Source organism: Nomascus leucogenys, chromosome 2 (genome assembly GCF_006542625.1).
Source record: "Nomascus leucogenys isolate Asia chromosome 2, Asia_NLE_v1, whole genome shotgun sequence".
NCBI classification, from domain to species: Eukaryota; Metazoa; Chordata; class Mammalia; order Primates; family Hylobatidae; genus Nomascus; species Nomascus leucogenys.
In genome coordinates this window covers 39762089-39776136 of record NC_044382.1, presented here as the reverse complement: position 1 = coordinate 39776136, position 14048 = coordinate 39762089, and the positions used below count along the sequence as shown (strand labels likewise).

The 14048-nt window shown below is 47.4% G+C and overlaps 1 protein-coding gene across 6 annotated transcripts in view; it reads left to right on the top strand.

Moving 5' to 3' along the window:
- CTNNA1 (catenin alpha 1) overlaps positions 1 to 13626 on the top strand; it is a 181543-nt gene extending 167917 nt beyond the window's left edge. For 5 of the 6 annotated variants that reach the window (XM_030828562.1, XM_030828553.1, XM_030828573.1 and 2 more), the window contains 7 exons: positions 3088 to 3288; positions 3836 to 3987; positions 7880 to 7990; positions 9105 to 9286; positions 9457 to 9562; positions 11204 to 11338; positions 12409 to 13326. In XM_030828562.1, coding sequence (XP_030684422.1) covers positions 3088 to 3288; positions 3836 to 3987; positions 7880 to 7990; positions 9105 to 9286; positions 9457 to 9562; positions 11204 to 11338; positions 12409 to 12696 — 1175 coding nt within the window. In that variant the 3' untranslated portion in view covers positions 12697 to 13326. Of the gene's footprint in view, positions 1 to 3087; positions 3289 to 3835; positions 3988 to 7879; positions 7991 to 9104; positions 9287 to 9456; positions 9563 to 11203; positions 11339 to 12408 lie in introns of all 6 variants that reach the window. The other variant, XM_030828542.1, reaches the window with a different exon arrangement.
- The last annotated feature ends 422 nt before the right edge of the window (positions 13627 to 14048 follow it).

The following is a 14048-nucleotide window of genomic DNA, read 5'->3' as shown; positions in this document are numbered from 1 at the left end:
CTCCTTCATTAAGTGTCAGTGCGTCCAAAGAATTTGGTCTGATTGGGAGGTCATTAAATACCTAATTATTATTGTACCTAAATGTTGGTTTTGTGTTTAATAGCAGAAATGCTAAACTATAGACAGAGTTTCTCTCTTTGGAGGAAGTGGTGAAGTTAGATTAGTGGTGATTTTTTTTTTTTTTTTTTTTTTTTGAGATGGAGTCTTGCTCTGTCACCAGGCTGAAATGCAGTGGCGTGATCTCGGCTCACTGCAGTCTCCACCTCCCGGGTTCAAGCAGTTCTCCTGCCTGAGCCCCCTTAGTAGCTGAGATTACAGGTGCCTGTCACCACACCCACCTAATTTCTGTATTTTTAGTAGAGACGGGGTTTCACCATGTTGGCCAGGATGGTTCCGATCTCCTGACCTCGTGATCTGCCCACCTCAGCCTCCCAAAGTGCTGGGATTACAGGCGTGAGCCACCATGTAATCAAAAATCACCCGGCCGGTGATTTTTTTTTTTTTTAAGCCTACTATATAGACAGTTTACATGGCAAGCCCTCAGAATAGTTCATGTCACAGGGTAAATCCTCTACATAAAGTATGAAACATTGTTTTCATTTTCTTTGTGTGTAGCAGCCCTGCATACGCTGCATGCCATAAAGATACCCAGGGTAGAGGCTACAAAGAAGAAGCTCTATTGCTACACGTTGTAGACTGAAGTTCTGACATCTTTTATGGAGAATGCCAGTTGGCATGGTTCCTGGAGGGCAATTAGGTACCATACTTCTACTTTAAACATATATGCTTTTTAACTCAGCGATCTCATTGCTAGACATTTTCTCTAGGGGAGTGTCACAAATGTTTGCCAAAATACCTGTATAAGGATGTTTTCTTCAACCAGAATGTCTAAGGAAAGATTGAATAAGTGAATTATAGCCCCTCCATCTATTCAGTAGGGTACTATGCAGCCATTAAAATGGATGAGGTAGATCTGTAGGGCCAGACCTAGAAAGGTTTTCAAGTGAAAAAGATACAATAGTGTCCATAATATAATTCCTTTTATATTCTTTTACATATAGTTGTCTATATTTTGTGTGGACTGTTATATGTATGTGTATGAATTTTTTTCTATTAGAAGCACACCTATAAATAATGTATTGAACAGTTAGTTGTTCATGGGTACAGATTGGTGTGTCTACTCATAGTGGACCTATGCTGTTTCCTTAGCTAAAATGATGTGTGGTTTCAGTTAGTGTGGGCAGAGCCTGTCCCCCTCCGTTGAACAGTGGACTTGCACCTCCCCCCATCAGATTCAGTTGTGGAGAGCAGGCTGGGTGCTCTGTCCTGGGTGTGTGGTAGCCTCAGTGAGGCTGGGGCTTTCCTAGAGACAAGTGTTTCATGAGGGTAGAGAATATTACTTTGGTCAGCTTCCTGAAGTGGGGAATATTACTCTAAAAAATGGCATACTGTTTCCTGGCTTAGGTTCTTCTAGAAGGCGGCCAGGATGAATTCAAGAAAGTCTAAATGGATTTAAAAAAAAACGAACATAGAGGTATCTAGACAAAGGTTAAAAAATCCTTGGTGGAAGTTTGGGTCACTTTGTTTAATGAACGGAAAGGAATGCCATACTTCATTGATTCTGAAACAGGGATGAGTCTTAAAATCAGTGATATGAGAAAACATTGGTTCTTAGTTTTGCTATCAACATGCTTTCTTTCCATTTTATTCCTTTCCTTTCCTTAGCAATGCAAGTTTCATCTTAATGGTATTGTGTTAGATCCAGTAAAGCAGCAGTTTTTAACCCAAGACCTTGTATGGTAGTCCTGCTCAGTACATTTGTTTAGTTTGAATTATTAGAGTTTATATATTTTAAAAATGCTTGTGATGGGCTCCAAATCCATTTATTCTTGTAATTGGTTTAAATATCCCTCTTAAAATGTGTTTATGTTAGAAGTTTAATATGTTTACTCTTTCATTAGTTCAGTGATATAAACCCTGGCAAGTCTCATAATTTGTAATTAATAGAGACCAAAATATGGTCTTAACTATATTGCAGTAATCTAGTTTTCCCTTCTCTAATAAGAATTCTTACTGTTTCCTGGCCATCCCTGGAAAGGTGTTTTTTGTTTGTTTTGGTTTTTGTTTTTGAGACGGAGTCTCACTCTGTTGCCCAGGCTGGAATGCAGTGGCGCGATCGCGGCTCACTGCAACCTCCGCCTCCTGGGTTCAAGCCGTCCTCCTGCCTCAGCCTCTAGATCTGCGTCATCCACTTTAATGGCTGCATAGTTCCCATAATTCATTTATCCACTCTTCTCTTGGACATTTTGGTTGCTTCCACGTTGTTACTACAGATGAGTTCAAGCAAATCGTTTGTGGTGGGGTTCCTAAAAATTTATAGTGTCAGGCTTTTTGCTTTGAGGAAAAATCGTTTTGGTGTGTTGCCCAAATTCAGCTGTATGACTGTTAGGAGCCACCCATCAGCTTCATAGGAGTCAGGGGTTTTCACCTCTAGGGACCTTTCAAATATCACAATAAGCCCATCTGTGTACCATGAAGAGGGTTATTAAATAGTTCATCTCACACCTCAGGGTCCTCTAGAGGAGGCTTCAACCTGCTTTCCAGCACCTTCTCCCATCCCAGGGCTGTACTGGCTTCTTGGTAGATTGTCTGAATATCTTCAGCATCTCCTGGAAGGAGAGGGAGAGGGGACAGTGGACTTCGGTTCTAATTTAGCCTTTCTTTTATTTGGGACATAGGGTCAGTGAAGCTAGAGGAAGAGAAGTTATTGATGCATCTATGATGATTTTCTGCCAGGCTTACAGAACAACTGTGTCTCAAAGATGGGCATGTCTCCTGTTTTTTATGTGTGTGTTTTTTGTTTTTGTTTTTTTTTAAACCTGGAATGAAGATTGTTATTCTTGGGAGTGATAACAGGTTTAGTTTCTGCCTCTGTCACTAGTCACTGGTCTCTCCATTAAAGTATATGTAAAACTTTCAGCACTGTGGCTGGCACCAAGCAAACAATAAATGATAGATGCCAGCTTACAGTTGCCACCTTCTCATAGAAAGCCTCTTTCCTCATTCAGCTTTTTGCTTGTTCTCCAGAGAATCACATTTTGGAAGATGTGAACAAATGTGTCATTGCTCTCCAAGAGAAGGATGTGGATGGCCTGGACCGCACAGCTGGTGCAATTCGAGGCCGGGCAGCCCGGGTCATTCACGTAGTCACCTCAGAGATGGACAACTATGAGCCAGGAGTCTACACAGAGAAGGTTCTGGAAGCCACTAAGCTGCTCTCCAACACAGGTACGGGAAATCTCGCTTTCCAGTGCTCGCACACACCGCAGCCTGAGTGAGGCAGGCCACCCCATTAGCCCAGTCCTGTGCTGAGGAAGGAGTTGGGAACTCAAATTTGGTCTCATGGCACATCGGGCTCCTGAGAAGTTGGTCATAGCCAAATTCAGGCCTCACAAGCATATTTTCTTCATGTGTATCTCATGAGTAATCACGGGACTAATTCTAAACACACTATTTAAGATGAATTTCTGAGTTAAATCTCCTATCAGTGAGTAAAGACTAAATTAAGGTAGGTCCCATTCTTAAGCAAGGCTTCAAGTTAGTCTCACTTCAAATTCTCAACCATCCAATCTCTCTGTTGCAGAGAAAAAGATGATTTGAGTCGTAAAATACTGCATTTAATTTATTTCAACCGTAAATACCCTTCACATAGGTAGAAGCAGAGGCTCTTCATCATAAGCCTCACCTCTTTCTGTCTGGCTGAGTGATTCAGGGAGGGCCAGGGGAATGATGCTGCCTGCTGACCAAGATATCTGCTGTGCCTCTTTCTCCACAGTCATGCCACGTTTTACTGAGCAAGTAGAAGCAGCCGTGGAAGCCCTCAGCTCGGACCCTGCCCAGCCCATGGATGAGAATGAGTTTATCGATGCCTCCCGCCTGGTATATGATGGCATCCGGGACATCAGGAAAGCAGTGCTGATGATAAGGGTGAGTAACTGCATTTCAGACATCTTAACAGCTTCTTTCTTATCATTTGCTAAACTTGAGCAATGCGTCATTCTAGAACTCGGCAGATGCGGTGGCAGTATATTAAAACCATGAATCTAAAAGCTGTTAGAATGAGATATATTTAATTACGTTGTCTAAAATGACTGTTAGTTGCAAGTTAGAGCCCAAACTTGGGCCAAGAAGGGGAGCTAGCCTGAGCTGACGATTTAATTTAGGATAAACAGTCTCTACAACATGAGGCTTCAGTTTGAGTTAGGCAGGAAATTATAGAAAATAATGGTTCTCAAGCTAGTATCAGAGAAGGAAGTATTTTCGTAATGCGGATTCAAGTTATTGTTCACATGAAGTGCCCCTCTCTTCGGAGGGGCTGCAGGCAGACGGGATGATGGAACCCCCAGGGTGTTGGGGGGAGGAGTGGCCCCAGGTGATGCTCCTAGGCTCTTGGCCAAGTGCTGAGTCCCTTTCCCCATAGCCAGAGTGCCTGGAGGGCCTCTGTAGCAAGGGCAGAGGAGAAAGGGGCCTCTATGGCATCTGTGGTTGAGCTCCCGGCATACCGTCCTGCTGTCTGACAACTATTCCTGTCTTCATTCAAGAATCATCCTTCCAGCCCCTGGGCCTCTCAGTTTCTTGATGTCTTGTCCTCCTCCACCCCAACCTCATGGCCATAGCTGTACCTCAGCTTTTGTCACTGCCTGCTATTGTCTTTGTCATCCCCAGCAGCCTAGTTCTATTGTTCAGGTTGCGCCCTCGAGTCCTGCAACTCCCAGTGAGCCTTTGAGTCCACTGTGGGGTCTTCAGTCAGTTGGTCCTCCCCATGTGTCACTCACTCAGCCCCTTGTGTCCTTGGTTCAGTCCTCTGTTAGCTTTAAGTCCATAGTTGAATATACTCAGTCCTCTGCCCTGCTATTTCCTTAACACCTGCCTTGCAAGGTGCTGTCCTGGCAAGATCCTGCCCTCTTGAGCACAGTGCAGATGGCCACAGCCACGCTGATGGAGCCGCAGAAGCCGCGGGCCATTTGTGGGCCCTTGCTGCCCTGCAACAGACGTCCGCCCACCCACCCACCCACACCTGTGCCCCTGTCCTGTTTGGCCCACTTGCCAATTTCGTTGAGGATACTGAGGCAGGTAGCGCGTCCACCCCTCTGCATGGATGCCTTCCTCCTAGCACCATGGGCATCGCTGTCGGTGCTTCTGGCCGAGGCCATCCCTTGCACGTCTTTGTACTGGGGTCCCAGCTTCTTCACCCCCTGCCTCCTGTACCTTTCCCCAAGCCTATGATGATTTCTCCCATTTTTAAAGGGGAAAAAAAAGTCTCTTGACCCATACCCCTTCTCAGTCTCCTTGGCTGGTTTCTCCCCATCTCCTCAGCCTGTGAAACATGGGTGTGGCCTGCTGGGAAGTCCTTGACCTCTTCAGAGTCCTGTCTAGAGGCCGACTCTCCTAAGTTCCACACTTGTCTGCGCACCTTGCCTCCTCCCTCTGGCTTGCTCCACCCGGGCAGCACATGTTAGTTGATAGTGACTCTGTCTTCCTTTGCTCAGGCCCAGACCTCAGATCTTTTATTTCCCTTTTGTCCCATACCTCACATCTGCTTTATCTGTGAATTCTTTTGGCTCTCCCTTCACAGTAGAGAACCTGAACATGTTCTCACCCTCGTCCAAGCCACCAGCACCTCTCACCCAGGCTCATGCAGGTGCCACTCAGCTGGTTCCCTGTTCCCATCCTGGGTGCCTACAGTCTCATGAGCCACAGGGCAGCCAGAGCGATTTCTCTAAGCTTCAGTCAGGTCATGTTATCCTCTGTGCCAGCCTCTCCACAGGCCGCCACGTCACTCATTTTTTTTTTTTTGAGACGGAGTCTCGCTCTGTCGCCCAGGCTGGAGTGCACGTCACTCATTCTTGATGCTGGCCTATAAGGCCTTCTAGGACTGGAACCTGTCACTTCTCCAACCTCATTTCCTGCTGATCTCCCCTTGTACTTATGGGGTTCCAGGCAAGCCGGTGACGTGGGGGCAGTGAGCTAAGCCCCCCTTCTGTGGCCTCCTTGCTATTCACGCAGTTCCCTGGGCCAACGCCCCTTCCCCACAGCCTCTATGCTGCCACCCGCCCCCCTTTCCCCTCCTTGAGAGCACCTTCTCGTGAGACTTTTCCAAACACCCATATGGAATGAAAATCTCCCTTTACTCATCACTGCTTTCTTTATAGCACTGGTCACTTTTGATGTGTCATATAATTCATTTGCTTACTTTGTTGTCATTTCTTCCATTAGAATATGCGAGAGGAATTTTTGTCTGTCACTTTGTATCTCTAGAGCCCAGAACAGTGCTTGGCAGAGAGATAATGAATGAATGAATGAATGAATGAATGAATGAATGAGAGTACTCGGTTTTCTTGGCAAGAACGGTTCTTGGGTCTGCGATGGGGTGCTGGGGAGGCAGAGATGATGTTAGGAGGTGGTCCTTTGAAAAGCCCCTTAACTGACTGATTGCATGCCAGTTCCGAAGGCATGCATGACTGCAGCGTTAAAACTGTCAGTGCTGGCATTGTGTTTTGTGCCACCAAGTCCATTGGCCTCCAGGACCTCACGCCGACATGCTGTCTGGTCCCCTGCGTGAGCATCCACTGTTCTCACCTCATCAAGGGACAGGCCCAGCCTTTGCGCAGCACGCTCTTGGTGGCTCCAGAATGTTTCTTGCGTATCTTCTCGTTTGAACCTCACGGCAAGTCCTTGGGCTGGGCTTGGACTATGTCCGGGTACAGATGAGGGACTCGCCTCACTGCCCTCCTGTCACAGGCCAGCCCGCTGGGCTGAGCGCCAACCCCAGCTGTTCTGCCTGCTGCCCCCTTACTGATAACTGCCAGAGGACAACATCATGTTTCGAGTCAGTAGATAATCATGAGAGGCTGGTAGTTGGTACAAAATAAGAATTTTATTTCATAATTAAAGCAAAGAGCTAGGACCAGTAATCAGTCCCTTGGGTATTTACTCAGCCCTTACCTGCCATATTCTCCCCTCTTTCTTTTCATGAAAGTCAAAAGAATACTTTAAAATACATTGCCTATTTTTACTCCTCCAAGCAGCCTTGGTACCCTAACAGAAGGCCCAGTTATTTAATTTTCTTTTTGTCATAAAGTAGGAAAGTTATACAAATCCGCTTAATACTATACAAAACACCTCTATTTTTAAGTCAGTACCTTTTCTACCCAGGACAGTTCTCATCTTTGTCTTAAAATGCCGGTGTTGGGGAAGTAAATTAGGAAGTAAAAACCTTATGTCACCAGGCACGGTGGCTCATGCCTGTAATCTCAGCACTTTGAGAGGCCAGGGCAGGTGGATCACCTGAGGTCAGGAGTTCAAGACCAGCCTGACCAACATGGTGAAACCCCGTCTCTACTAAAAATACAGAAATTAGCCGGGTGTGGTGGTGTGTTGCCTCTAATCCCAGCCACTCGGGAGGCTTAGGCAGGTGAATCTCTTGAACCCGGGAGGCGGAGGTTGCGTTGATTCCAAGATCACGCCACTGCACACCAGCCTGGGTGACAGAGCGAGACTCTGTCTCAAAGGAAAAAAAAAACAACCTTATGTCTTACAAAGAAATAGTGAATTGACTCAGTGATAGCAATTGAGCCTCACACACAGTGAAACCAGCCCAGGCCTGCTGTGGGCCAGGCAGCCCAGCGTGTGTGCACCAGTGAAGCAGAGGCTCGAGACAAATGCTGGTGATTTTGACTTTATATGCCATACTGTTCAGAACACTGCACATTAAAATCCAGAATTCTGGGCCTCCGTGCACCTAGCCAAGAGGCTCAGGGTGGCTGGGGGCTGGTGGCCCAGAGATGTGTCTGACCTGTGATCTCTGTCTTGGTGGCAGACCCCTGAGGAGTTGGATGACTCTGACTTTGAGACAGAAGATTTCGATGTCAGAAGCAGGACGAGCGTCCAGACAGAAGACGATCAGCTGATAGCTGGCCAGAGTGCCCGGGTAAGGAAGCACTCTGTGGGGCAGTTCAGCTTATGCTGCCGACTTTCCCTGTCCCCTTTCTTGTTTCCAGGAAAACACCCTCAGTATTCAGAACACCATTTCTCTCTGTCTCTCTGGCAGTAGACTGAAGTTAAACTAAGTTGTGGCACCTGCTAGTCACTTGTAGCCTCCTCAGCTAGAGGCAGACCAGGTCCTGGGCCTCCTCTGCAGTGCCCTGGGGCTTTAGTTTATGATAGAGCCCTGGGTTAGGAAAGGGCTAAGATTTAGTCAGTGCAGTGTTTGTTGAAAGGATCGTGAAATTTGAAAAAGATTGCTGCCTTTGCCCATCTCAATGATACTATGGATATGAACTATTTAATTATTCATGGGTTTAAAAAAATAACAGTGGTACATTCAAGAAAGCCAGTCAGAGCCATTGCATTCATTTGAGTCATTAAATCTTCAATCAATAGCATTTATGTTTTGGGGAGGATGCCAAGAAATATTTCTAAGGAGTCTTTGATTTCACTCCTTGGAAATCTGTCGTGAACAGCGAGCACATCCCTGCCTTATGTCCTGCTCAGTCATGAGCACTTTGGGAAGCTGAGAGGGAGGAGCTCCCCAGCCGTAGATCTGTGGGCTGGAGGTGGGCAGCAGGCCTCCAGGTGTTGCTCAAGTATGGCCTGAGTGCCAGCAGGTATCCCTCAGCCCTCTTACTTCAGGTGTACATTCTAAAGCCACTTTCAGTTCACCTTGAATAGTTGGAAATGTCATCAGGGCCCACCAGGGAAAGGGCTCCACACTTTCATCAACCCCTTCTCTCATTTCTTGTCTTATATTAAAGCATTAAGCAGGTTCTGTCCCTGCACAGGTGTGATACAAAGCTTCCACATTAGCCTTCCACCCCTCGCTGTTTCCTTCCACACTAAAACTTGTGCTCAAAAGTGGGTCGGAAATTCAGGCTGCCGTAAGTTTCTGCAAAAAATGAGAGAAACAGCCCTTCAGGCAAAATGAAACCTATTAAAGCATTATCCTACCTATGCCACAGATTGCCTGTTGGAAATATGCTTGGCTGATGCACTCTGAGAACTTCATATTCTTTTTATGTAAGAACTCTTTGTGCTTCTGATCACAGGCGATCATGGCTCAGCTTCCCCAGGAGCAAAAAGCAAAGATTGCAGAACAGGTGGCCAGCTTCCAGGAAGAAAAGAGCAAGCTGGATGCTGAAGTGTCCAAATGGGACGACAGTGGCAATGACATCATTGTGCTGGCCAAGCAGATGTGCATGATTATGATGGAGATGACTGACTTTACCCGGTGAGCAGCACCCCGGCCCCACCAGGCTGCACAGGGGCCACTTTCTTCCCCGCAGGTCACCTGCGCAGCGGCTCAGACAGCCCAGGCCATGGGGCTTTGTGGACATCTTCTTTTTCTACTCCAGCTATGAGGGGGCTTCACATAAAATGATCGTTGTTCTCTCTTCTCAGAGGTAAAGGACCACTCAAAAATACATCAGATGTCATCAGTGCTGCCAAGAAAATTGCTGAGGCGGGATCCAGGATGGACAAGCTTGGCCGTACTATCGCAGACCACGTAAGTGACAGACTTGCCAGGTGGGTCTCCAAGCTCCTCCTGGGGCTCAGGCAGCCTAGCCTGGTCCATTCAGGATAAGTTTCATGGGCCACAGCACTTTTGCCACCCATCTCTAAAAATGGTTCTTATTAATCCCAGCGTAGATTTGTAAGGATTCTCTAGAGCAGATGTGTATGTCCTGGAATCTTCCATCGTTTGGTAGCCAAAATTAACCTCTGCTGTTGCATATTATGTCTCAGTTCCCTCTCTCCCCCTCTGGGCAGGGGCCGAGAGCAGCCAGAAGCCACGTGGCCAGTGCTGTGGAAGGCTGGTGTGCCTAGATGGGGCCAGGCTTCTTCATCCTCAGCACTGTGGCTCTCAGTCACCCCATCTTCATCCCCCTATTCTCTCAGATTGATAGGTACAAAAATACAGTTCCTACCACCTGGAAATTGTACAATACATTTCATTTGGTGTTTTAAGCCTGATCAAGAGAAGCTCTTTCTCAGTTACAGTTTTTCTCTGTAGTTAACAAACCTCCCCACCATTTTCCCTGAAATATCCAAACTCTCAGCCTCATCTAGGCCACAGGATGTGTGAGACATCCCTCCTTACACAAGCCAAAGATTGTAAAGGCATCCTTGACTCCCACACAATCGGTAATAGGGCCTGTTGCTTCCATTGGCCAAATGTATCTTGACACAAACCAGTCTTGTCCTTTCTGCAGATCTCCATAGCCACTTGGACTACTGTGGCCACTCCCGATTTCCTATTCTTTCCTCTCTCCACTTCCTTCTGCATCCAGCTGCCAATACTGTCATCTGAAAATGCAAATCACATGGCTCTGCCCTGCTTCCATGACTACTTAGAATACAAGCTCATCTCCAGTATGGTCTGCGGGGCCTCAGTTCATACCACTCTCTGTGGTGTACTTTGCTCCAGCCTCACTGGAAGAAAATGTTTGTTTGCCATGAACACTTGAGAGGTGCTCTGTGTTTCTTCCTTTGGGTAAAGCCTTCTAGGCCAGTCCTAATCTGGGAGCCTCTAAAACCCTGAGATGTGGAGCAAGACAGGAACTGGGCAGGGGCCACCCTTTTCTCTCTGACCATCCCCAACTGCTTCTTTTCTTGCTTTACTTTACTCACTTGTCTTCCACCTCAGCCTGCAGTGAGTGGCTTTTGTCATCAGGCATTAATAACGCAAAGTGCCTCGGAGCAGAAGAGTTAACTATTTGTTTACTTAGCTAAAAACATCTGGACTTTTCTCCATAGCCAGGCTCCTGCTTGCTGAGCCAGCTTGTTCTCACCTCGAGGGGCATGGGCCTCCACCCTGCTGTGTGGGGTGAGGGGATCCTTGGCCAGGGTGGTTTCCCCGCCATCATAGGAGGGAAGTCAGCGGGAGGCTCAGAAGGCCTTGGCTGTACAACCAGTGCCATGTGGCGCAGTCAGGGTCCCATGAACGACTTCCATCAGCTCATCCGCCTCCATCCCCAAGCAGAGTGTAGGCAAGGGCTGTGACTGCCTCAGGTAATTGGGTGATTTTGCTCCAGCAAGAGGAGAGGAAGCATGTGGGTGCCACAATGAACCTTTCAGAAACAGCTGTGGGGTCGGGGGTGCTTGGGCCAGGCCAGGATACTGGGTGTTAAGCCTGCTCTCTCTTCAGTGCCCTGACTCGGCTTGCAAGCAGGACCTGCTGGCCTACCTGCAACGCATCGCCCTCTACTGCCACCAGCTCAACATCTGCAGCAAGGTCAAGGCTGAGGTGCAGAATCTCGGCGGGGAGCTCGTTGTCTCTGGGGTAAGCATTAGCTGAAAAAGAAGAGGGCCAGTGGGAACGTGCTGACCCTTGTCAGAAATGAAAGTCACCTCCTATCCGCATACACATCTGCCCTGGGAAAGTGTGCTGTGCAGAAACCCCAAGTCCTATCCCAGTCTCTGGAGACCAAGGTCTGTCCATCATCTGTTCCCTGTAGAACTGTGACACCTGGGGGGCATTGCAAGGGCTGAAAGGCTGGCCTCCTCCCCTTTGCTGGCCACTCACTGGGAAAGAATTTTTAAAAATCTTCCTTGGGACTGAGCATGGTGGCAGGTGCCTGTAAGTCCCAGCTACTTGGGAGGCTGATACACAAGAATTACTTGAGCCTGGGAGATGGAGGTTGCAGTGAGCCGAGATGGCACCACTGCACTCCAGTCTGGGCAACAGAACAAGACTCTGTCTCAAAACAAAACAAAACTTCCTTTTCTTCCCCCAGAGAGGAATTAAGAGTAGACATAGGGTGTTTTCTCAAAAGCCCATCACTCCTCAGAGTGCTTGGGTAGTGTCTCTTTCTTTTTACCACATCACAGTTCTGAGGCCTTTCTCACCTAGCGCAGGGGAAGGAAGAGGTTTGCTGAGTGGATTGGGGTCCACCGAGCCTCCATGGCTTCTCTTAATCCCACTGAATTTCCTTTAAAAGAAACACTTCTTATATTGAACATATTGAGACCATTTGCTCATCTGCTTTGCCATAAACGTCCCTGTCTTGATTCCTGCTTCTCCTCCCCCACGTGCTTACAGCTCTGGGATCACTTACAGTGACTTCTAGTTGGTTTGAGTGAACAAACACTTGCTGAGGGGTGGGGGCGAGCAAGGCGAGGTTGCCTCATGTCTTCTCCAAAGGGTCTGAGGGCAGGCACTTCTAGGCTATTTAGATAAGAGCAGCCATTGAGGGTGTTCTTCAGGAACAGGCTGCTGCCCAGTCCTCTGTGACCTGCCCAGCCCCTGGTCTTGTAGAGGAGTAGGGGGGCTCCCCTTCAAGCACGGCCCACCTGTGTCCACGAGGCTGGAGGTCAGGCCTGTGCTTCTTACCACCCCTGTCTGCCTCGTAGGTGGACAGCGCCATGTCCCTGATCCAGGCAGCCAAGAACCTGATGAATGCTGTGGTGCAGACAGTGAAGGCATCCTACGTCGCCTCTACCAAATACCAAAAGTCACAGGGTATGGCTTCCCTCAATCTTCCTGCTGTGTCTTGGAAGATGAAGGCACCAGAGAAAAAGCCCTTGGTGAAGAGAGAGAAACAGGATGAGACACAGACCAAGATTAAACGGGCATCTCAGAAGAAGCACGTGAACCCGGTGCAGGCCCTCAGCGAGTTCAAAGCTATGGACAGCATCTAAGTCTGCCCAGGCCAGCCGCCCCCACCCCTTGGGGCTCCTGAAGATCAGTCCTGTTCGTCACTCAAATGAATTTGCTAAATACAACACTGATTGATAGTAGATCCCACAGGGAAATGGGCAGACTGTGAACTAGTCCAGGTGGTGAATTTTCCAAGAACATAGTCTAAGTTGATTAAAAATGCTTTTAGAATGCAGGAGCCTACTTCTAGCTGTATTTTTTTATATGCTTAAATAAAAGTAAAAATTCATAACCAAAGAGAATCCCACATTAGCTTGTTAGTAATGCTCTGACCAAGCCGAGATGCCTATTCTCTTAGTGATGGCGGCGTTAGGGTTTGAGAGAAGGGAATTTGGCTCAACTTCAGTTGAGAGGGTGCAGTCCAGACAGCTTGACTGCTTTTAAATGACCAAAGATGACCTGCGGTAAGCAACCTGGGCATCTTAGGAAGCACTCCTTGGAGAAGGAATGTTCCCAGAAAGGTCTTCGGAGGGACAAACTCAGTAAAACGTAATGTATCATGAAGAAAACTGATTACTCTCTTTATGACATGAAATGAGAATTTTAATGCATGGTTACAATTACTAATGTACGCTGCTGCAGGACATTAATAAAGTTACTTTTTTAGGCTACAGTGTCTTGATGCCATAATCAGAACACACTTTTTTTTTCCTTTCTTCCAGTTTCAAATGCAAATTCATGATTGGGCTCACTTCTAATAATTGCAGTGTTTCCCGCCTTGGGCTTGCAGCAGAAAAACCTGACAAAATAGTGTTTGCTAAGGCAGTAATTTAGACTTTACCTTATTTGTGATTACTATAGTGATTGATTACTATAACTACAAGGCATAATTTACTATCTTATTTAAATTTTATGAATTTGAATGTTGTTTACACTAACTTTTCCCAATAAAGTCCACTATGAAACCACGACATCCAAGAAGCCAAAGTCGTCTTCTCTGCCTTCAAGTCATAGATTTGCCCACAGCATACGTGGTGCTCTGGGCCCTCCCAGTGTCCCTCTCTTCCAGGATGGGGATGCCCGGGAGGGAAACTGACTGTGGCTCTAGGCTGCATGGCTCGTGCCAGCCCATCAGGGAGGGCCACGCCCCGTGTCCTATTGAGTGCCCCACCCTGCACCCCCACCTTGGAAATTCACATGTCCATTCCTCGAGGTTCATGTCACAACCTCGGAGGCATCCCTGTCTTCATTATAGATGTCCTCTTGCGTCTTTCCTGTCAGCATATCCCTTCCTCCTGCATCCTTCCCATCAGCACACACCAAGCTATGATGATAGTGGCCTTCAAGATGAAAACCCTCCTTTAACCCCATGATCCTTCCCAGCTGGCGTCCC